The sequence below is a fragment of the Eptatretus burgeri genome, chromosome 5 (genome assembly GCF_056783735.1).
Source record: "Eptatretus burgeri isolate ZD-2024b chromosome 5, Ebu_testis_v1, whole genome shotgun sequence".
Taxonomy (NCBI): domain Eukaryota; kingdom Metazoa; phylum Chordata; class Myxini; order Myxiniformes; family Myxinidae; genus Eptatretus; species Eptatretus burgeri.
In genome coordinates this window covers 68,390,407-68,413,682 of record NC_140965.1, presented here as the reverse complement: position 1 = coordinate 68,413,682, position 23,276 = coordinate 68,390,407, and the positions used below count along the sequence as shown (strand labels likewise).

Sequence of the window (23,276 nt, the reverse complement as noted above, 5' to 3'; positions counted from 1 at the left end):
TTTAAAATGTCCATTTTTCACTAGATTTGCTTTGATTCCCTGTAAAGCACCTCACGAAACCTCCAAAAATATAGACACAGATCCGGCAGACGCTACGATAGGCAGTCCCTCTGGGGGACAGGGTGTGAGGTCAAGCAGTGAATACATTAAATCATATAGCTCAATGAAGCTCGTGAATTTTGTTCTTTCCTAAATTTTTTGTTCACTCAATATAATCCTCCAAGCAGCAGAAAAAGTTAAGTTCAATGCTTTGTAAATTTCAGTTTCTTATGTATGTATAGAGGATGTAACATAGCCTTGCTTGCTTAAAGTAAATAGGTATATCGGCTTAGTTATAAGACTCGTTTATTTCTTTAAATTATCAGATTTCACTCCAGATTTCGACGCTTATTTAGTCCGGACGATATGCGATCCTCAAAACAGAAATAATATTTTGATGATACACTTTAATTAGTCTGTGAGATTGGATCGTGGAAAATCATGTCATATAATGCATGAAATCACTCCAAGCTCTTAATTTGAAAACTATAGTGCTTACAAAAGTGATGTATACAGCGATTCATAGTTATGATGAACAGGAATTCAAAAATAAGAGTGAGGAAAGTGGAAAAAAAAATAAAAAACTTTATGGTTAAGAAATCGTTGTGGCCTGTTCCAGGTCAAGGCATGGTTGAGCAGGCCAAAAACCATGGCGGTTTTTGACCGCAGCGAGGTTACCTAGGATAAGCTATGTACAGCGGTGACCAAGGATGCGCCCGATAAAGGATATAATTTAGGCCGTTAATTATAAACAAAAGGGATGTTATAATTAACCGAAACACCCAATTCTGAGTCGTGCACATCCTTGGAGTTTTGTTGGTATGCATGCAATGTTTCAGGCTGCTCAGTTTCATGGTTTTGGAGTTATGGAGGAGACACACCGACACACATTGATATTTATTTGTATAGATGGGTTAATGCAGTACATGCTTCAAAAAGGAAACTACTGAACCAAATCCAACCAAATTTTGCAAGTATGGTTTCTTTTGTGGTGCGATATCTGGGGGAGGGGGTTTCAGGGTATGGGGGGGGGAAGTCCCCATTTCTCTTTTTGTAAATGTGTATCCTGTAGCACCCCCGGTGCTATCCGGTATTACAAATCGTCTTCTGATATGAAGAGAGTTTAAACAACTTAATAATGTGCATTACCGTCATGTTGAAATCTGAATAAGAACAAGTCTGAAGACGACAATGGTTCACGAGCGGTATTTGACGATGTAGATTGTTTCAGAAGTCAAGGATGAGACAATGTGATAATTTTTGACCAAGTTATAAAAATGATCAACATGATGTGGTACGTGTGACAGGTTATTAGCTGCAAAATATCGAAAACCCGATTTTGTTCAACAACTTTCAAAATTTGACCTTTGCATAACCTTTAAAGGTCACAAAACAATGTTGTGGACATTAAAATAAGGAAACAGGATACGTGCTGTAGTTTATTGGAGTTAGTTCGTCGAAGGTCGAAAACCCGGTTCGATTCCCACAACTTTGAAAATTCGACCTTTGTGGCCTTTAACGGTCAAAGGCCAAGGATTATGACCTTTGGTGCAAAACTTCCTCCGGAACATTACAGTAATAATATAACGACATATAGGCTATATGGCATTTCACATTCCTCAGATTATCCATACTTTGTATGCATACATAACCTTTGTATACATACATAACCTATGTATACCTTTGTATACTTTGTATACATACATAAATCCGACGACCCCCTAAAAATGGCTATTTTTGGGGCGTGGCTCCGCCCACAATGGGCGTAGCCACGCCCTCATCCGGGAAAACACGAGACATTGATATCGAACACATAACCAAGTTTCATCAAGATCGGATCAAAGTGCACGGAGTTATGCTCTGGACACACAGACAGACACACACAGACATAACGAATATAGTGGTCACTCTGGCTGGCGCTCGTGAACCAATTATAATTAGTAATTTTCAAAATGTTTCATTTCACTCATTTTCAGCAGAGGTTCAAACCAAAGCATTTAGCACTGAGGTTCGCAGCGATTTGTGCTCGCTCCATATATCAGCAAGGATGGTTGGGTGATGAAGGTGATGTTACCCGACCTCAAAGCAGGTTGAAGATTACCTTGGGCAAATGAAAACGGTGAATAGAGCAGAATGTTTGTGAAGTACAACACGTTGTCTGTTTTTTTTTTAATGAAATTAATTAAAGCCATCAGGAAAGCGACGGGTAGTTTTGCTCGTCCACTGCATGATAAAACGGACTCACCGAGTCTATGGAGAGCTGGGGCGTGTAATCAACAAGGTCTCGAATCGGCGGCTCACGCTGGAGGAATAATTCGTTGAGGGAACGTGAGTGGCGGCCTGAGGTGGATATATATGAGAAAAAATGTCAGCGTGATGCACCAATTAAAATCCCCTCCAAATTCAGCGATGACGTCGCTGCTGCGAAGTGAAATGATTGCGTGAGAGAGCAAGGGAACCGAGCAGAGAAGCCGAGAAGCTAACCGCCGTGATTGGGACGCGAATGAAGCGTGAGGAAAGAAAGCGCGGGAAAAGCGGCCGCGCGAAAGTGTGAGGAGAATCGCGCCGTACCAATCACCTACCATGGCATAATGCTTTACGTCTGTTACGCACAGTCAGCCAGGCAGCCCCTCGACGCTTGAATTGTGATACACGGGACAACGGGAGGGCTCGTCACGCAGTCCGCCGAGGGGCTGAGAAACATTACGTGTTGGCGGAAAGAGAAGGCGGGCGCATAATAACCACACTCACAGCGTCATGAACCCATAATATAACGCTCCACGACATCGCGCTTCATTGTCGTAAGGGGTAAAAAGAAGAAGAATCATCGGAGGAAGAAGAAGAATAAGAAGTAGAATAATAATAATAAGAACAAGAAGAGGAAGAAGAAAAAGAAGAAGACAATGAAGGAGGATCTGGCGTGAGAAGAGGGAGGGGAGTGTCGAGCGAATGGACGGGACTCGTACATGACGCTTGTGAGAAGGATTTACCCACGACGTACACGTACCGATATATGCGGAACGACGCGCAGGCGTGCGGACAGAGGGTGATGTAACCGTGTACGTGTAACGTGCAGACAGAGCCGAGACGGACCATTCGCCGGTACGTACGTCGTACGTAAAGCGGTACCAGCGATGTCGGAAAACTGCAAAACGCACGCGATTCTTCTCGCCTGCGGCAGCTTCAACCCGGTGACACGAGCACACGTTCACATGTTCGGTAAGGCGTGGCACGGGCACGGACACGGGCACGGACACGGGCACGGAAACTGGCACGGACACGGACACGGACACGGGCACGGACACGGGCACGGACACGGACACGGACACGGGCACGGACACGGACACGGGCACGGACACGGACACGGACACGTTCACACTGTTAACGTAGGGACTGAGTCGTCTACCAGGAAGGCTTCCACCATGACATTGGGTTTATATTAATAAATACACGAGTGTTCCTCCCGGAAGATAATCCGTGGTTGGTGCTTTTCTCGTGTACATTTATTGCACTCCTCCATCCATCCATCCATCCATCCTCCCGTGTAATGTTTCCTAACGGCCGTGCTCTGCTTGCTTCTGGCATTAATTATAACCGATTGTACCCAACTGTGGGGTTTTAGTACCCCGAGTACTTGTGTTCCCATGTAAAATATCCATGGTACTTGTGCTGGAAACGTGCATAAAAATCCCCCTGGTACTCACGAGGTAAGCATTATTATCCCCCTGGTACTTGCCATGTTTGCATGAATGATCCCCCTGGTTCTTGCCATGTTTGCATGAATGATCCCCCTGGTACTTGCCATGTTTGCATGATGATCCCCCTGGTACTTGCCATGTTTGCATGATGATCCCCCTGGTTCTTACCATGTCTGCATGATGATCCCCCTGGTTCTTGCCATGTTTGCATGATGATCCCTCTGGTACTTGCCATGTTTGCATGAATGATCCCTCTGGTACTTGCCATGTTTGCATGAATGATCCCCCTGTTTCTAACCATGTTTACATGATGATCCCCCTGGTACTTGCCATGATTTCATGAATGATCCCCCTGGTTCTTACCATGTTTGCATGAATGATCCCCCTGGTTCTTATCATGTTTGCATGAATGATACCCCTGGTACTTGCCATGTTTGCATGAATGATCCCTCTGGTACTTTCCATGTTTGCATGGATGATCCCTCTGGTACTTGCCATGTTTGCATGAATGATCCCTCTGGTACTTTCCATGTTTGCATGATGACCCCACTGGTACTTGCCATCTTTGCATGAATGACCCCCCTGGTACTTTCCATGTTTGCATGAATGATCCCCCTGGTTCTTACCATGTCTACATGACGATCCCCCTGGTTCTTACCATGTTTACATGATCCCCCTGATTCTTGACATGTTTGCATGATGATCCCTCTGGTACTTGCCGTGTTTGCATGATCCCCCTGGTTCTTACCATGTTTACATGATCCCCCTGATTCTTGCCATGTTTAGATGAATGATCCCCCTGATTCTTGACATGTTTGCATGATGAGCCCCCTGGTACTTTCCATGTTTACATGAATGATCCCCCTGGTTCTTACCATGTTTGCATGAATGATCCCCCTGGTTCTTACCATGTTTACATGATCCCCCTGGTTCTTACCATGTTTACATGATGATCCCCCTGGTTCTTGCCATGTTTGCATGATGATCCCTCTGGTACTTGCCATGTTTGCATGAATGATCCCCCTGGTACTAACCATGTTTGCATGAATGATGCCCCTGGTACTTGCCATGTTTGCATGAATGATCCCTCTGGTACTTTCCATGTTTGCATGGATGATCCCCCTGGTACTTTCCATGTTTGCATGAATGATCCCCCTGGTACTTTCCATGTTTGCATGAATGATCCCCCTGGTACTTTCCATGTTTGCATGAATGATCCCCCTGGTACTTTCCATGTTTGCATGAATGACCCCCCTGGTACTTTCCATGTTTGCATGAATGATCCCCCTGGTTCTTACCATGTCTACATGACGATCCCCCTGGTTCTTACCATGTTTACATGATCCCCCTGATTCTTGACATGTTTGCATGATGAGCCCCCTGGTACTTGCCATGTTTGCATGATCCCCCTGATTCTTACCATGTTTGCATGATGATCCCCCTGGTACTTGCCATGTTTGCATGATGAGCCCCCTGGTACTTGCCATGTTTGCATGAATGATCCCTCTGGTTCTTGCCATGTTTGCATGAATGATCCCCCTGGTACTTTCCATGTTTACATGAATGATCCCCCTGGTTCTTACCATGTTTACATGATGATCCCCCTGGTTCTTACCATGTTTACATGATGATCCCCCTGGTTCTTACCATGTTTACATGATGATCCCCCTGGTTCTTGCCATGTTTGGATGAATGATCCCCCTGGTTCTAACCATGTTTACATGATTATCCCCCTGGTTCTTGCCATGTTTGCATGATGATCCCTCTGGTACTTGCCATGTTTGCATGAATGATCCCCTTGGTTCTTACCATGTTTACATGATGATCCCCCTGGTACTTGCCATGTTTGCATGAATGATGCCCCTGGTACTTGCCATGTTTGCATGAATGATGCCCCTGGTACTTGCCATGTTTGCATGGATGATCCCTCTGGTACTTTCCATGTTTGCATGGATGATCCCTCTGGTACTTTCCATGTTTGCATGGATGATCCCTCTGGTACTTGCCATGTTTGCATGATGACCCCACTGGTACTTGCCATCTTTGCATGAATGATCCCCCTGGTTCTTACCATGTTTACATGAATAATACTGCAGGTACTCACCTTCTTGGCATACCTCGTCCTTTATCGCACCTGTTAATTGTCGCGTGGTGCTTGGTTCGTTTCCTTCCATTACCTCCATTACCCTTTACATTATTTTCGTTTCCTCTCTACAATATTGAGGCTTGTGGAAGAGTGAGATTATGAACTGACAGTAGTTGTACATCCATGGTGACTCTTCAGATGGCAGTCGAGTTCCATGGAATGACGTCAGGCGAACCCAAATACGTGTCTGTACCACAAAGTGTGGTATGGTGGGTAAACTCTGGTTTTGTTCTTCGTTTGGTGTAACATTCCTTCAAGTTTGAACATCGTTATGAGATTTGTTTATGTGATGAGTGAAGCCGGTGAATTTTACTGCAGTGCAGTGCAATAATGATTTGCAGTACCTTTCGATCAATGGCCAGGCTGTCTCCCTCCTTCCTTGGTGTAGCAACATGCAGGTCTTGCACCTGTAAATGGGATAAATTAACGTTAATGTCATCCATCTGTACTTGCATTCTCCAGGAAAAAAAAAATTAATAAAGGGTGAAAGCTGTTTTAATATTTATCTTCATTTTAACACACAAATTTCAGCTCATGGAGGAGTTAAACGACAGAGTGCAGCTCAGTTTAACAGACTAGTCGATGATCAAGCGGTAACAGGAAGATAAATACATCGCAGAGTGGCAGAAATAAATGCAAAGGGATGGTAGGAGGGATCGGGGGTAGGTGCAGGACCGATCGGCGGTGGGTGCGGGATAGGTGATGAGATGACGATGGGCAGCACAATGTAGCAGATAAAGGGAGTGAGCTCCACAGACTAAATAATAGAGGGAAGAAGGAATGGAGGTGAGGGTTCAGCTTAAAATTGGAGAGGGTAACCAGGTGTTGGATTATGGAAGAATGCTGGTAGCCGGTAGTGGGGGTGGGGGACTGAGGGAGGAGAGCGGAAGAGCATCACATTGATGGTAAAAACACTTTGGTTAGAATTGAATGAACACTGCTGTATGAAGAGGTAAAATCATTGTTACTGTATTGATAGGTAAATACCTGGGAGTAATATCAAAATAGAGAGTTGTCAGAGCAATGAAGTGTGGGCAACATGATGACATAACTCTCCCATGCGGCAGAAACGGCAAGAAATTTTCTGCATCAGACAGCCCGTTATATCGTCATTGGTGGAATCATCTCCCCGGTGCATGAAGGATACAGGAAGCAGGTGGGATTTTTCTCTGCTTTTATTCCACTGCATTTAAGCATCATTTTCCGAAACCACCGTGCACCCCGACTAAACCACCGTACGCCCCGACTAAACTGACATGCACTTCATTCAAACCTCCATGCACCACCACCATTATCGATCAAATGATGATTCTTCTTTTCCTCGCAAACTTCATCCGGAAAGTTTAATTTTTAAAAACGTTTTACAATGGAAGTGTATTCCAGCTTGGTGGACATCCAGAGGCAGAAAGAGACCAGGGTGATTGAGCAGCGAGTTAACGAGAAGCGGAAGGCTGGCCCTAAACTTGGAATACGTCTTTCAACCCAGACAAAACCCACACCACCGTCTGGCAAACCCTCCCATCTACTTTCCAAACAATGCACTTGAAAATGTTGTCGCTCAAACTTTTGGGCCTCACCATCAGCCATGATCTTTCTTGTGCAAACCATATTTCCAAGATGGCCTCTAAAGCCAGCTGCAGACTGGGCATCCTTCATTGTGTGTGGTCTTTTTTTGGCCAGTCTGAACTTTTGACAACCTAAAAGACCTTCACTCACAGCTTGGAGTATTCCTCTCCCCTTTGGCCTGGTACCCCTCCCTCACCCTCTTGCCCTTCTTGGTGCCATGGAAAATGAGGTCCTCAAAATCATTGGGATTCCCCACGATGAAACTGAGTGTCTAGGCCTATTACTTTTGCATCTTAGACAGGTTGGTGGCCTTTTTGTATTCGACCGCCACCTTTTTTTTGGTCTTGCACCCTCTGCCATGTCTTGGCTCTGTCCCTCCCTTTTTTTTGGTCTTGCACCCTCTGCCATGTCTTGGCTCTGTCCCTCCCAGATCGTGTGGCAAGGCACACACGATCTGCCAGTAACCCTCTTCTTGTTAAACTCCCAAACCCAGGCTCTCTGCTCACCTCCATTCATTTGTTCTTTTTTTTTTTCTCTCACCTCTGGAACCAACTTCCCCAGTCTGTTCAGTCCCATTATTCTCTCCAGGGCTTCAAGACAGCTGTTCACTGCTCCCTCAAATCATCCCCCACCCACACTCATGATCTCTTTACCCCAAATTACCCCATTCCCAAGCACTTCCCTTTTCCAGGTTATTGTGGGTTTTTCTCCCTCTTCCTTACTTCTTTTCGTTTGTTAGTTGTCTGTTGGTTTGTTCCTTTCCTGTTTCATCCCCACTTTCCCCTTCCTGTTCTTGCTGTTTCACTCAGATTGTGTGCAGCTTGTTCAGCCCCATGTGTCCTCCCCCTCCCCTAAATCTTAATATCTCTCTATCTCTTCTACTGTGCTGTTGGTGTTTCCCCCTTTCAAATTTATTCCCTTCCATTCTGCTGCTAGCTCTTGCATGAGCCTCATACATGCATACAAAAAAAAAAAAAACTAAGAAAGAAAAATCATTTATCAGATGCAATATAACAGGATTGGAGTAGGACCATATCAGTGTGAGATTAAACAGGCCAGTTAAGAAAATAACTAGTCAAGTAAAAAGAGAGCATGAGAAGGAGATGGTCAAGAATATTAAACATAACCAGGCACTCTTTAAATATATAAGTAGGAAAGAACAGGTTAGGACAAGTGTGGGTCCATTGAGGAATAGCACAGGGAGATTGGTTCTTGATAAAAGTGAGATGACTGGCTTATTAAGTAAAGAAGTTACTTTGGTTCAACAATTATGCAAGAACAGTTGAGGGATTTACCAATAGCTGTCTGTGAAATAATGAATCGGCCATTAGGGTTTCGATGATGCTGCAGGAACACGCAGGAGACACAGCGAGCTCATTCCAATGGTGATGTCACGTTGATTGATATTGAAGTAACGTAACGACTTTTTGACATACATTGTAATGATAACGCACCTTCAACGATGGTCACTCCACCTGCGAGGATTGGATGAAAAGATCTCTACATCCACTGGGTTCATTTGTCACGAATCGGCGTTTAAGAACACATGACCACGGCAAATCCAACGACAAGATTGGCCGAGCAATCCGGTCAAAGATCCACTTTTAAAGCACTTTATGCATGAACCCAAATTGCTAGTGTAAAAGCTTATCGTGCTAATTGATACGCGATGACCACATACCGTACAAGTTTTTATTAACAGTGAGGCAAAGGGGAGAAAGAAAAACATGGCCACACATCTGCGAACCAAACAGTAATCCATTATGAATAAGTTATGCCCACGCACCCCAGGGACCATGGCAACTTGCACAAATAATCACTTAACCCAATCATTCACTCGGGAATGACGAGACTGATAGAGATGATGGAACACAAATAAATATCCACAGCGTGAGCCCTGCTCACACATGGTCTGGGTCCTGTTACGATGGCCCCGTTCCTCAACTTGGTGGGCCGTTGGGGTCTCGTTCTGAATGCTGCTGTATTGCACGGGGCTTGTCCTCATGATGTCTATGTGCCGGTCCAACCACGCTCGTCACATTCCAGCTCCATACAAACCACAACTGTGCCCCGGACCATGGATAACCGGCAGCAGGGAGCCTGGAGTGAGGGAGGCAAGAGAGCCGGTGACCAAGGAGAGCTCCATGCACACCAATCAGACCCAGAGAACATGTGGACTTGCGCTTTTATAACCCCATGCTGGTGAGCGGTGGAGGGGCAACAGACCACCGATTGCTTGCGCTCATTGACCGAGAAGTGGGGAAATTCCACCTACCCCTCTGTAAACCTTTGGCCTACTTGTGCTACGTTGTCATGGGCCGCTGATTGCTATGAGTAGTGGAAAGGTAAACAGAGGACAGATTGATGACGGGAAGTTTGGGGAAAAGGTGGGGCTTAGATACAAATACTGGGGCTGGGAGACTAGGGCTCTCTAAACACATGCTGGACACATTTAATTAACTCCAGGAACTAGCATGCATCCCCGCTCTCAGAGCAGGAGTACCCATGTTGGCCCACCGAACACGGATCGCCGCTTTGTGTCTGAAGTATCAAAGAAACGTTAAATTGTCAAGCATATCACCGCGATCAATATAGTAATCACAAGGATGAGTCGTGAGATGAGGAAAGCGTGTGATAAAGAGGCTGCACTATAATCACCAGTATTGTGATCACCATTGTGAGAGGTGAGGTAACACGAGGTGAGGAAAGCATGTGATAGATGCTGCACCGTGATCATCAATATTGTAATCACCTCAGTGCCATGACCAATCGACGAGTGAATGGAAAACCTGGCACACCCAATTGGTCAGTGCTGTGACCAATCGACAAGTGAATATTGCTGACATAACTACAGCCATATGAGCTCTACTCATTATAGTATATTATATTACATTTATGCTAAAATGTACGACGAAGCACTATTTTAAACTATGGCCCATTTTACCCCCTTGACAAGATCGGTAACCAAAAAAAATGGACACACGCGCACACACACACACGATGTCTATAGCTGCCTCACTGTTTTTCATCCATACCCCTCCACTACGCCCAGTTGATGTTAGATTGAATTAACGTGGTATTGATTTAGCATTACCTTGATTGCCCAAATGTCCTCGTGCTGCATCAACATTCCGTGCGTGTCAATCACCAGAAGGGATACATGAGTTTGTGCTGATTATGATATCCAATGTAGCTCATTTTGTGATGTTTTATTTTTTAGAGTTATGATGGGCATCGTTAGTTATTTGAACAAGACACAATCAATTATCCTAGAAATGCCAACAGATTTATTTTTCACATAGAGGTATAAATAATTAGTTCTTTGATCATTAATTAATATTTTGATCAAAAGGTCAATGTCTCACAAATTTGTCAATTTCCATCTGATTGACTTGAAATTTGAACAGCGTTTGTATATTGGTTCACCAATAAAACGCCCGAAGCCGATTGTTTGGATATCAAAGGTCAACGTTACAATCATCAATTTCCATCTGATTGACTTGGAATTTGAACAGCATTTGTATATTGGTTCACCAATAAAACGCTCGAAGCCGATTGTTTGGATGTCAAAGGTTATGGGATCCACAAGTACTTGCAACTCCTTCTCTGAAACTACACATGCAATTCTGATGAAACTTGACCACAACCTTCATCACTCATGATGTACCAAAGTTTGTTCACGGCATTTAAAAAAAAAATCAAAACAAAAAAAAATCAGAGTTGGAGGGGGTTGAGAAAGGGAGTTTACGGTGGGGTTGCCCCCCTAAAGAGGTATTTGCTTTCTTCTCATAAAGGACGTACACAATTTCGATGAAACTTGACTACAACATTCATCACCCATGATGTACAAAAGTTTGTTCATGACATGAGAAAAATCGTGGTCTAAGGGGGGTTAACTGTTAAGGTTGGTTGCCCCCAAAATATGTATTTGCTTTCTTCTCCGAAACTTCACAAACAATTTCTATGAAACTTGACCGCAACCTTCATCACCCGTGATGTACCAAAGTTTGTTCACGGCATTAAAAATTAAAATCCATATGCATTTACTTTCTTCTCCGTTACATATTTTGTGGGTCATCCATGCTTACCAGTGGTTCCCTTGGTATCTTATTCAGCCACTCCCAGGTGAGCGCCCAGGGGTATTGCCCCTACGTTTTTCTTTTTTAGCTGTTTTCATCATGTTTAGCATATGGAAGAATACAAAGCGGATTCGGACGGGCTTTGCACTTGGCATGACTTCATCTTTGTCAGAGCTCACCGATAACATGATTTCCCACTCGATGTGGAGTCACTAGCAGCACTGGCCCCATGGTTCTTAGCCCTGGATCACCAGAAATATGCCAGATGAATCCCTGTGCACATCTGTGACCTGGAAAGTCTACCCCCCTCCATCCAGAAAGAATGTGGAGAATGGTCACTGGGTTGACCAAAAAAATACCAATCGGTTTTCGATGATGTCAATAGACCAGGCCCATGAGCAAAATAATGACATGGTCAAGGGTTTTGGAGTTGCTGTGGGACGCAGAGAATCCATCTACCTTCAGGAAATGGATGGTAGCTGGCCCTCAGAAAGCTCAGCTTCTTAATGACTTTGAGAGGGAATACTCTACTGAAGAAGACTAATCTCATCACCACCATGAAGAAGCCATGTCTACCCAGATATTTTTTTCATACAGCAGGCTCTGAATCAGGTTCAGATCATCAGTGACCTTGGCACTCCCTTTCTCGATGAAACTTAATAATTTCTGACCTTGGGCATGTGTCATGTCCTGAATGCCTCTGTGGTTAATGCAGTCCGCACAGCAGAAACCCATGGAAAGAATCAGTACCACAACTACCACAAGTCAGTGCTGGTAGATCGCACCTCCTCTATCCATCAGCCAATCAAGAAAAACTCCCTGCGACTGTTCAGATCTCCAACACCAAAGATCCAGACAACACATGCTGAGCAGATCGCAATCCTCAAGAATGATGTGGATATCTTCTCCAGATTGTACATTGTGATGCAGCACAGAGAAGCAGATTTTTCAAGCATGAAAATCACCCATATCCTCCTTCCTTATCTGACAGTGAAAAAATTCAGCTGGGAAAGAAGTCTGATTTGCTGACTTACCTCGAGAAGCATACCCTAACTAACAATGCTGACAGATCCCCCAAGTTCATTTGGTATCAAGATCCTACATGGTGCAGCTGTCATGCATCCTCTTTTTTTTCCCCCAACAGTGTCACCACCTTCAATCAATATACAGATGAAGTCTTCCTTCCACACATCATGAAACAACTGCAGAGCTCTACCATGGTAGATGTGGTGTAGGACATTTGCATTACCCCCAGTATTAAGGAGTCAACAAGAGAAAAGAGGAGCTAAGGCATTCGCAATAAGGTAGCTGGCCAGAACAAAATCCCTGGGAACTGGCAGGACTTCATATGCCTGGTGTTAGCTTCATGGTTAGGGCAGTAGGCTTGGGAACCTCGGGTCCCGAGTTCAAATCCCACTTCTACCGTTGAATTAATACCAGGAGGGGTTGACTCAGCCTGTCATCCTTCCGAGGTCGGCAAAATGAGTACCAGCTTGCTGGGATGATTGAGCCATTCGAGTATCCTGTGTCGGAGTGGCGACCTGTTCAGGATTGTGCCCAGGAGACTGCTTTGGCAGCACCAACAGAGTATGGTCCTGATGGATGGATGGCAGGACTTTTTATGGCATCCAAACAACAAGCAGGACTCTTCAAATTCCTCTCCAGCAAGATTGTAAGCATGGACTTCCCACCTGAAAAGGAGGTTGTCATTACCTCTGGCCAGGTAGTGGTCTCCAGAGGAAGAAGTCAGAGCATGTCTCCATGCAATCAGAAGGAAGCGGACACCAGAATTCTGATTCACCTACATGATGGATTAAAGTGTGGCTTGTCAACCTGCCTGATTTGGACAGTGGATACCGATGTTGTGATCATCGGAATGTTCTACGATTTGCTGAACGTGTGTCCAGCTGCAAACATATGGGTGGCCTTTAGTACCACAAACAATTTCACACATCTGCATGTCAATGCCATTGCTCGTGGACTTGGAGAAGAACAAGCCAAGGCTTTGCCCATCTTCCACAGCTTCACAGGCTTCGATACTGTATCTGCCTTCTTTAGAAAGGGGGAGAAGTCTGCATGGGAAGCATGGAAGTCCTACCCCCAAGTCATAGATGCTTCCTCCTGCATTTCAGTCAATTATAATTGGGAGCTCGACATGGACAGCAGCATTTTCAAACTCCGAGAATGCCACACAGTTGGCCTCTGACAATACCAGCAACCAGGACTCCCTCAACGAGGCATAGAGAGAGATGTTCTGCCAACAAAGCAAATTGATGGAAAACACCCCACCTATGCAGGAAGCATTGTTTGAGCACTCGAAGGGAGCTGTCCACCAGACTAGTATCTGGACCATGAGTGACATAACCCTGCAAGAAACTCCATCTCTTGAGGGACGTGGCTGAACTCTGGACAAGGCCAACAAGTCTTGGCTCCCTGTTTGGACCATTCTCCCCATGGCATCAGAAGCATGCAAAGAGCTGCTCAAGTGTGGCTGCAAGAGCATGAAATGATGTGGTGGTCGATGTACATGCAAGAATGCTCAGTTGAAATGCACAGAACTTTGCAGCTGTAAACGTCTCAAATACAGACATCGGAGAATGATCTGCATGGTTCTGTAAGGAGCTGCGATTGGGGTGAGTTTTTGGAAAAGGATACATGCTATGATTACACCTGTTTCCTTAATGAATAGATAAGACCAATTTTGTAGTTTTTCTGACATTCTGACAGAGTAGTGATGTTGACTGATCTGTTCACCCATTACATGTTCAATATACATAAAACCGCTTTTCAATATTCCTCGTTGTTGATTTTCGATGTTGATTTCAAAACTGTAAACAAATTTTTATCCTGTATATACTGTATAATAATTCATAAAAATGAAACATGTTAATATATGTATCTTTACTAGCTCTAGTCAGGCAGCTTAAACACAAAAATGAGTCTTCACTTGCTGCTATCCATTTTTTGGTTAAGTTGCCGTACAAACCCCTCCATGAGCCTCAACTCGATGCTAATAAAGTAATTTTATTTTACAAGTAGCTGAAAGGATATCCCAGAAAGAAAACACAACGTTTCTTGGACTATTGTGAGCATCTGGTTGGTATAACTTGATGAATGCCCCACTTTAATGGAGGTTCATAAATCAACTAAAAAGGTGATTATACTCTAACCAAACCCTTAACCACAGGGCCTTATCTCAAGCCAACATCGGCTGAGCATGTGTCAGCTGGCAGTCCAGAACTCTGACTGGATCAGGTGTGTACCGGTACCTCTGCTTTGCACTCCACACTGATTCCTGTATACACACTTGCAAGGGCAAGAGTGAAAAATGAACTGCAAGAGGTGGGGGAGGGGAGGGGTGACATTGGGAGGGAAGAGGACAAACATTTTTAATGGAGTTCATTGAGGTACAAATACACCGTGAGTGGTGTACTCGGACGTTTTCATAGACACCAATTAAAACGACTGTTAGAGTCAGTAAAGTGAGATGACAGAGAAACCTGAATGCAATAGGGATAGACAAAAGGCAGAGTGAGAGTGAGTGAGTGAGTATGTGTGCGTGAGTATAAGCATGGTGTAGACAGGCACTCTTGTTCTGTATCTGTGTAGGGTTGACCCATGGGAGTGTTATCAAGAGACCTGGCAGCCCACATGCAATGTGTTGCAACATCACCGTGAGCTAATGAAGGTACTTTTACTCATTGGAAGGATATGTAACATGAATCATCTGTAACATGAGTAATAGGAATATTTAGATATAGTCGATACCATGAATGAGTGATTCATCTTCAAAAATACTGCAGAAGGTCCAATAAAGCTGGAGTTGAACTTCCCATCGGAAATTAAGGTTCCGAGCAAGGTTTGACAGTGTCAACGTCATCACCTGTGCTTTATAGCTTATTTAACTATTTGTATGTATATTCACCACTGACAAACCAAAACTTCTTTTTTTTTGACTGGCAATGTGGCTTAGAAGGATCGTGCATACTTGTCTTTGAGCTGTCTATCCTGGGTTTGAATACTGACACAGCTATAAACTGTCACCATGGTATTTCGCATTTTCAGGGCATCATCTATTGGTATAGGCCTGGTGTTGGCTTAACGGTCAAGGTGCTTGGCTTAAGATCCTGGGGTCTTGAGTTCAAGCCCCTGTCAGGCTGTTGAATTAACACCAGGTCGGGTTGACTCAGCCTGTCATCCTTCTGAAGTTGGCAAAATGAGTACCAGCTTACTGGAAACAGGGACACTGCATCAGCAGCACAGCCCCGCCCCCAGAAAATGATGCAGCCAAGCAGCCACGTTCTGCATGCGAATAAATAAATATATCCATTCTAGGGCGATGCATCAATGTGTACACCAATTTCAGAAGGACATTCATCTGGAGGACCCATCTTCCAGCACCAATAGTTCAGTGAGTTGTGTACTCTGCTCAATAGAGAGCATTGGTTCTGCCGAGATAGTTTCTTGGCTAGAGTTGCACCTTTTTTCTCATATTATTTATGTCATGGATGGGACATCACTGCAACGCAGGATACTCGACTGAGTGCAAGAATTTGGCCAGGATGCTGGTGATAAGGGGAGGTGGGGTGGGGGGACAAAGCACACAAAGAGTGGAGGGTGCATGACCAGAAAAGAGGTGGTAGAAGACAGAGAGGACTGATCTGTCTCTGATGGGAAAGTAATAGGCCGATAGACTCGGCTTCATTATTGGAGATTCTAATGATCTTGAAGAGGGGGACACACAGAAGGTGTGGGGTTGGAAGGACGTAGGCTTGTAGGAGATGTGGGGGAGTGTACTGACATGGAGGGGTTTGACACTGTGAAAGGACATGAAGGGGATTTTATTGTTGTGAGCATCTAACCTCTGTAAACTGGACTTCTCAAGATTCCCAAACTGGACATACGAAGATAAAGATCATCGTGTGATGGGTGGAATTTTTGTTGAAGGCCCTGTAACCCGTGCGTGCCTCGTCTCAGACCTGTGTACACAATGGATTATTGCACCCATGCTGATGACCATATATTGTGCAATTTATCAGTCTTTGGTAACTTTAAAATGTCTGTAAAAAAGGTGGTGCTGTCAGTAAGGGAGGAGGGTTGATGGACCAAGTGCTGAAGTGAGAAACAGGTTTGTGCAATATTCCTTGTGAAGGAGAAGAAGAAGAAGAAGAAGAAGAAGAAGAAGAAGAAGAAGAAGAAGGAGAGGAAAATAGATGGTGCTGAAGAAGAATAAGAACACTGGTGATTCATGATGGAGAAATAAGGAAAGTGAAGCATTTAAAACAAGAAAAAGAACAATCAGAGATTGCAGACCCTCACCAGGACTTGTGTGGTGTTTGTGTAGTTTTGTGTGGTGTATTTTGTGTACTTGTGTGTCACGTAATGAAGAAGAGACACAATTAGAACTGCCACTTGATAACTGCTGGCAGTGATGACTGAGTACCAAGACATCCCGCTTTGATGCAACCTCGCTTTGATTGGACACCTGACCCTGACCCATGACGTTTTTCATTATTATTAAATTGAATTTAGAATTGGATTAAAATAAATTCAACTCCAAACTCGGGGTACATATATAGGTACAACCCTGCATTGGAATCATCGGAAGGAACCTGAACAAGCAAAAAGAAAAGATGAAGTCATCAGGAGGAACCCGGATAGGATTCACATTTCAGCTGCTACTCCTCTACCCTAAAACCCATCCAGGCACAGCCAAGTGAGCCTTATTCAAAAAAAAAAAGAGAACCCAGATCAAAACAATTAAATAATTTTGGCTGCCAGACCATGTGTCCGATCAAGCTTAAATTTAAAACTTGTATTCCCCATCACAACGTGATCATAATTGTGAAGTTTCATGCCGATTGATTAAGCGGTTTCAGAGAAAACGTTCATATTTTTCTTCAATCCAATATGGCTGCCAAACCATGTGACATCAATTATTCCTGTCCACCCAAGGCTTGGGGAATATTTGTGTGAAGTTTCCCCTCAATCTGTCCAGCCGTTCTGGAGAAGAAGATTTTTGTGGGTTTTAGGATAAATCCAATATGGCTGCCAAACCATGTGACCTATGACATATGTGTGAACTTTTTGTTCCTCGTGTATAGGCAGTCATACACGTAAAGTTTTGCCTTGTTTTTTTTTAGCCACTTCAGAGAAGATTTTTGAAGCTTTTTTTTTTAATTTTTTTTAAACAATATGGCTGCCAAATCACGTGAACGATGGCATCATCAAAAAAAATTTTGTGGACCATTTTATCCCTAGATGACCCGCAAAATTTTTCATACTGATCGGATGTAGCGTTCTACATATGCAATTATGACGCCATAACGAAGACACCTATGATGTTTTAAAATCACACTCATTCCGCATGAGGAGTACTTGCCATGTGCCAAGTTTCACTTTTTTCCATAGTGCAGTTTCAGACATACAGAGTTCCAAAGTTTTTCCCATTTTCCCAATATGGATGCCACGAAACGTGACCTATGACATCATATTTATCATAATCGACATCATATTTATCATAATTACCATCATATTTATCATAATCACTTTCCAGATGAGTAGTCGCAACAATGATGAAAATGACCTATACCTGGAGCAATCCAGAACCAGAAGCCATCAGGACACTATGGCATCTCTTACGTTCACCAACTAATGGCAGATGGGATGCCCAGTTTAACATCCACCCGAGGGACAGCACATACACATTGATGCCTCGGCCTGTCTGTGAGACACCAGGATGACAGCTGTGTCAGGATTCAAACGCTGGCTGGACAATTGAGGCGGGTGGACATAACTATGGCCATCATGCCAGCCCACTGATAGTTGTTGGACATTAAAGATCACATGGTGTCTTTTACAAAGAGTTATCGAGTTATCACGGGCACCCTGGCCAAATTACAAATTTCTGCCTGAATGCGCAGCGGCATTGCATGAGCAGCAAAGCAGCAAAGCAAAACATCAGTAATGATGCGACCAGCAGGCTAAATTCTGAATTGAATCCCAAACGATGACAACAACAACTTTTTTTTCCTTGGATTGTTTGTATGAAAGAAATCTTGTGCAACAATTTTGATTTTCAACAAACAGAGCAAGCTGAATGAGGGCAGGCAGGCGTAATGATATTTAAATCTGGGGAATCTTATTCCGCCAGATCTGGAATCTTGTGTTTGATTCTGATCTCTTCATTATTTACCTTCATTACCGATTCCAATCAGGGTTCACAAATGTGTATGGAGCTTATTGGTGAAAACATGGGCTGAAGTTGGCAGCTTTTTATCGAGGACCCGAAATTAACTACACATTCTGATGTACATGGGAATTTGAGTGCAATCGTATAAATCGCTGCCTGTCCATCTCCTCCCTTCTTTTCCCCATATGTTTTGTCTCGCAAAATAATCCCTCCAGAGGGTGATGGGATGCATTCTCTCAAACGTAAACTCTCCCTCATCTCCTATCGTGGCACAACCACACACAGAGGCTCAGGTGAACACCATCCAGCTGGATCAGAACCACAAAGTAATGCCAGGTAAGAATCGATGGCCCTGTAACCCGTGCGTGCCTTGTCTCAGACCTGTGTACACAATGGATTATTGCACCCATGCTGATGACCATACATTGAACAATTTATCAATCTTTGGTAACTTTAAAATGTCTGTAAAACTGATAGAAGACGGAGATGCCACTGACCTGTCTATGATGTGAGAATAAGATGCCCAGGGACTCTGCTTCATCATGGGAGAGCCCAATGATTTTGAGGGTCATGGTCTCCATGTAATCAACAAGTACAAAAAAGACATAAAATGTCATAGCCCCCGTTGTTTTAGTGATTTTGCCGTATGGAGTTAAAGGGCCAGCCTATATTTATGTACAACTAAAATGGCCACCAGTCTACCAGTCAGCCATCTTTGATCAGATCGCAAAGAAAGTGAGGTGCATGTATCAGCTACCGTGTACTGTGCCTGTTCCAAGTTTGAACAAAATCGGACTATGCATTTCTGAGAAATGGTTGGGGACGCATTTAAGTTACAAAATGGCCATCAGTCGGCCATCTTGGAACTGATCTCAAAAAAAAAAAATGATGTGCATGTGGAAGTAGTCATTCATTATCTGCTTACCAAGTTCAAACCATATCGGTTAATGCGTCTCGAGAAATACTTGAGGACATATTCAACATCGGGTTTTTTTTTACAACTAAAATGGCCGCCAGTCGGCAATCTGATAGCATTGCGAAACAAAATGTTGCGCATATGTATACCATCATGTGTTGTCTTTGTGCCAAGCACAAATAAAATCGGTCCATAAATGTCTGAGATATGGTTGCAGACACACGCATACATGCACACACGGACACGAAAATCAAGACCAAATCCAAAAGCCCCCGTAACGGACTAAATCCAACGGGGGCTAATTAAGTGAAAAGTGTGAGGCAGGGGTGCCAGCCGAAAGGGGAGAGCAGTATTCCATCGAGCTGTATATGAAGGCCTTGCAAGTTGATAAAAGTTCAGATTTGCCAAGGAAAGACTTGGCACAATGGAGGATGAGTGAACTGCTTATCTGTACGCCGAACCTCTATCACTCGATTAGTTAAGCTTTGTGCGGTTTCACATACCTGCAGGGTAAACTTCCATTGGTGGATTCTCTAAGCTCTGTATTTCCATGTGCCTGTAGGCCAAACCTCCATCGCTTGACTAGGTAAGCTTTGTGTGTGTTCCACTTGTCTGTAGGTAAACTGCTGTCCAAGCTGGGAGAAAGTGTGAGCAGAGTATGCTGCTTTCATCCTCGGTCTGATGTCTTTCCATATATCGGTAATTTCCATCATGAATACCAATCATTTACCCCAGTTCAAGGAAATGTTTTGTTTTTTTTCTTCATTTTTGACATTTTAAAGAGCTAGGCCATCACATCCATAATTAAAATTTCACAATATACTGGATGCTATATGTTAGGACAGGTGCTACATGATGCTGCACTTGCGTCATCTGTGCAGCTTTATGAGAACGTCAAATTGGAATTTATATTACAGCAACCGTGCATTGTGTGCAACTGTGCATGCTATTTATCGTACATGTTATCGTTAACATTCATGGGGAAAAAATCATGATTAATAATGCTGATGATTATGATAACAAAAACTATTAATGTTCCCATTGAAGGTAGATTGCTGCACTGCCAGCTCAGAAATGTTTTCGAAGGGTGATCATCCTATGTTTAGCTTTGTGAAGGACAATGAAGCAGCACACCAGTAATACCCTGTCACCCTCCAACAAGCTTGCAGGCTTACTGTGCTGATCGAGATTGGTATTCCATTTGTTAATAAGAATTATTGGATACCATAGGACATTTACAACTCGCATGCATACACCATTTGAGGATCATCTGCGTGCTCGAGAATGTAGCAGTGCGGCTACATTCCTGGGGATATTCCTGAGTACCCAAGATATTTCTGAGTCACCTGTACCCCTCTCTTCTCCCACGCCCACAGATGAAAATGCTAATCTAGGGAGCACCGTGCGCTACGAGGAGATAGGTATGAGTCGGGCACGTTTGTACGTCCATACACTTTTTATGGTTATTCCTTTTTACCTCCACCACCGAAGGTGGAACGAGGTTATGTTTTCACCCCAGTCTGTTTGCTGTTTGTTTGCTTGTGTACAGGGTATAAATATTTGGTGGACAGGTTGGGTGTGTGAAAAGGACGAAATGGTTTACTTTTGGTGAAGATCCAGATCCGGCGACCAGAATTGCTTCAGTGATTCTTTACTATGTGGTCATTCCATGTCAAATCATCAAAGAATCTGCCGTCATCACTCAGATTTTTGTTAAACTTTGGGAACCAATTGGGACCCATGAAAAACGGCAAGAACTCAAATATTTTTGCTAACAGCCTCTTAATTAGTGAGATACAGACTAACGAACTTTGGACTAATTAGCACGACGTCGCGAATTCAAATGGCCATATCTCTAAAAGTATAACACCTAGAGAGCTGGTTTTGGTGTCATTTTAAAGGTATTTTCATGCCCTATGAATTTGTCTGGGCAACATTTTCCTACCTCCAACCACAAAAAAGTTATCACAAAATATACACTTCAATCGTGAATCCCCCAAAAATGTATCCTTCAAATTTATCCCAGAGGTACCTTATGATGTCAAGAAGCTTCCACATAAATTTTGTGATGGGCACTCCAATAGTTTCTGAGATATGAGCAATAATGTACATGTACGTATGGCATATAGGTTCGAAAATCAGCATTTGTAATGTATTGTTGCGGATTCGCGCCCGCCGGCGTGCGACGGCCACGTAACTCGAATCGCGGCACGTCGCCCACCGGACGGACAATCCAGTCGTGACCCTCTCGGACTAACGCCGGGAACCAGTCACGGGTGGACCTTTCGGTCTCACCGCGATCGAGCCAATCAGCCCCCGCGTGGGATAGGGTTGCTCGCCAAATTCGACCTACCTAAGTACCCACGCGGAGGGTAGACCGGGCGATCGCACCTCGCCGCAGGTCGACTTCGGACACGGGCCACTTAAGCGACCCGTTCCGTACTATCAGAATAACCGAGCGGTGTTATCGTCGACCTCGACGGTTCGATTAATTATCGGGCGTACTCAGCCCACTACCAACCCTTTACGTGAAGCAAGATGAGGGTTCAATGGGGGAAAAGACGAAGCGAAGCGGGAGAACAGTTCAACAATAAAGCACATTTATTCGCGGCACACGGGAAGCACACAAATACAATTCCACCAAAAGCACACAAAAAAAAGAAAACACAATTCCATTTACACAAAAAGCAAATATAAAAGCGAAGACAATGCAGAGCTAATACCGACTACCGAGCACACGGTAACACTTATACAATTCTACTTCACAGACGGCGCCGACAACACATACCAAAAACCAAGGAAAAGAAATACCCTCAAGAATGAGGCAGGCCTGAGGCCGAGACCGGGTCGGGCCTACCCGTCTGGTGATGAGACGCGGAGCGGCGATGGCCCCGCAACCCGTGGGCCTCGTGGACGGTGTCTGGTAGGGGGTGGGAACGGGGCCCCCTTGGTCGCACTATCTCAGCGCGGGGGGAAACAGGAGGGGGTTGCTGATGCTCGGGGTATAGAGGATCTTTATTATCCCTGGTGTGCGTCTCCACCTCGGCCAGGTCGCGCTGCCGGCCTCCCTCGGGCGTGCAGCTCCCGGCACCGACGCGAGCACCCCCCCGTCCGACTCTCTTCAGCTTCTCCAGCCACTGCAGGCTTCGGGCTCCAGACTTCCACACTCGTCCCCTCCGTTCCGACTCCTTCTCGTTCTCGTTCTCCTTACTGACGAACACCGTCCTTTTATCCCCCCGTAACTTCGCCTTTGACCCCCTCCTTTTGACCTTTCACCTCGCTCCCCATTGGCCCGAGAAAAAGTGGGTGTGAAGGCTTTTTGATCCACAAATTTGCATATATCGATCGTTCTGGAGGCGGGGCCAAATCGCCCCTCGCTCACCGATTGGACGGCAAAAAGTGGGCGTGTGTCGTTTTTGATCCGTTTTTGAAGCACAAAATCCGTGATTTTGTACACGCTGTTCGACGCGCGCTCTGCACGAATCCAACACCGGTACCCACAGCGGGGCAAGAACGGTGGCGATGCTACGGTTGCGAGGTGTGACGTGAAGGTCGTGGCGGTTGTGGTGAAGCGGCGTTGTGGTTGGTGGTTGATGTTGTGGTTGGATCATGGCGGTTGGTCCAAAATAAAGATAGTAAA

At 44.5% G+C, this 23,276-nt stretch overlaps 1 protein-coding gene across 1 annotated transcript in view; it reads left to right on the top strand.

The window, feature by feature from the left end:
• The first annotated feature begins 3,123 nt into the window (after positions 1 to 3,123).
• LOC147026639 (nicotinamide/nicotinic acid mononucleotide adenylyltransferase 2-like) overlaps positions 3,124 to 23,276 on the top strand; it is a 42,141-nt gene continuing 21,988 nt past the window's right edge. The window contains exons 1-7 of the mRNA XM_085882289.1: positions 3,124 to 3,258; positions 6,951 to 7,039; positions 14,716 to 14,783; positions 15,138 to 15,216; positions 18,936 to 19,056; positions 20,255 to 20,335; positions 21,013 to 21,057. Of these exons, the coding sequence (XP_085738415.1) occupies positions 3,174 to 3,258; positions 6,951 to 7,039; positions 14,716 to 14,783; positions 15,138 to 15,216; positions 18,936 to 19,056; positions 20,255 to 20,335; positions 21,013 to 21,057 (568 nt within the window). The 5' untranslated portion in view covers positions 3,124 to 3,173. The remainder of the gene's footprint in view (positions 3,259 to 6,950; positions 7,040 to 14,715; positions 14,784 to 15,137; positions 15,217 to 18,935; positions 19,057 to 20,254; positions 20,336 to 21,012; positions 21,058 to 23,276) is intronic.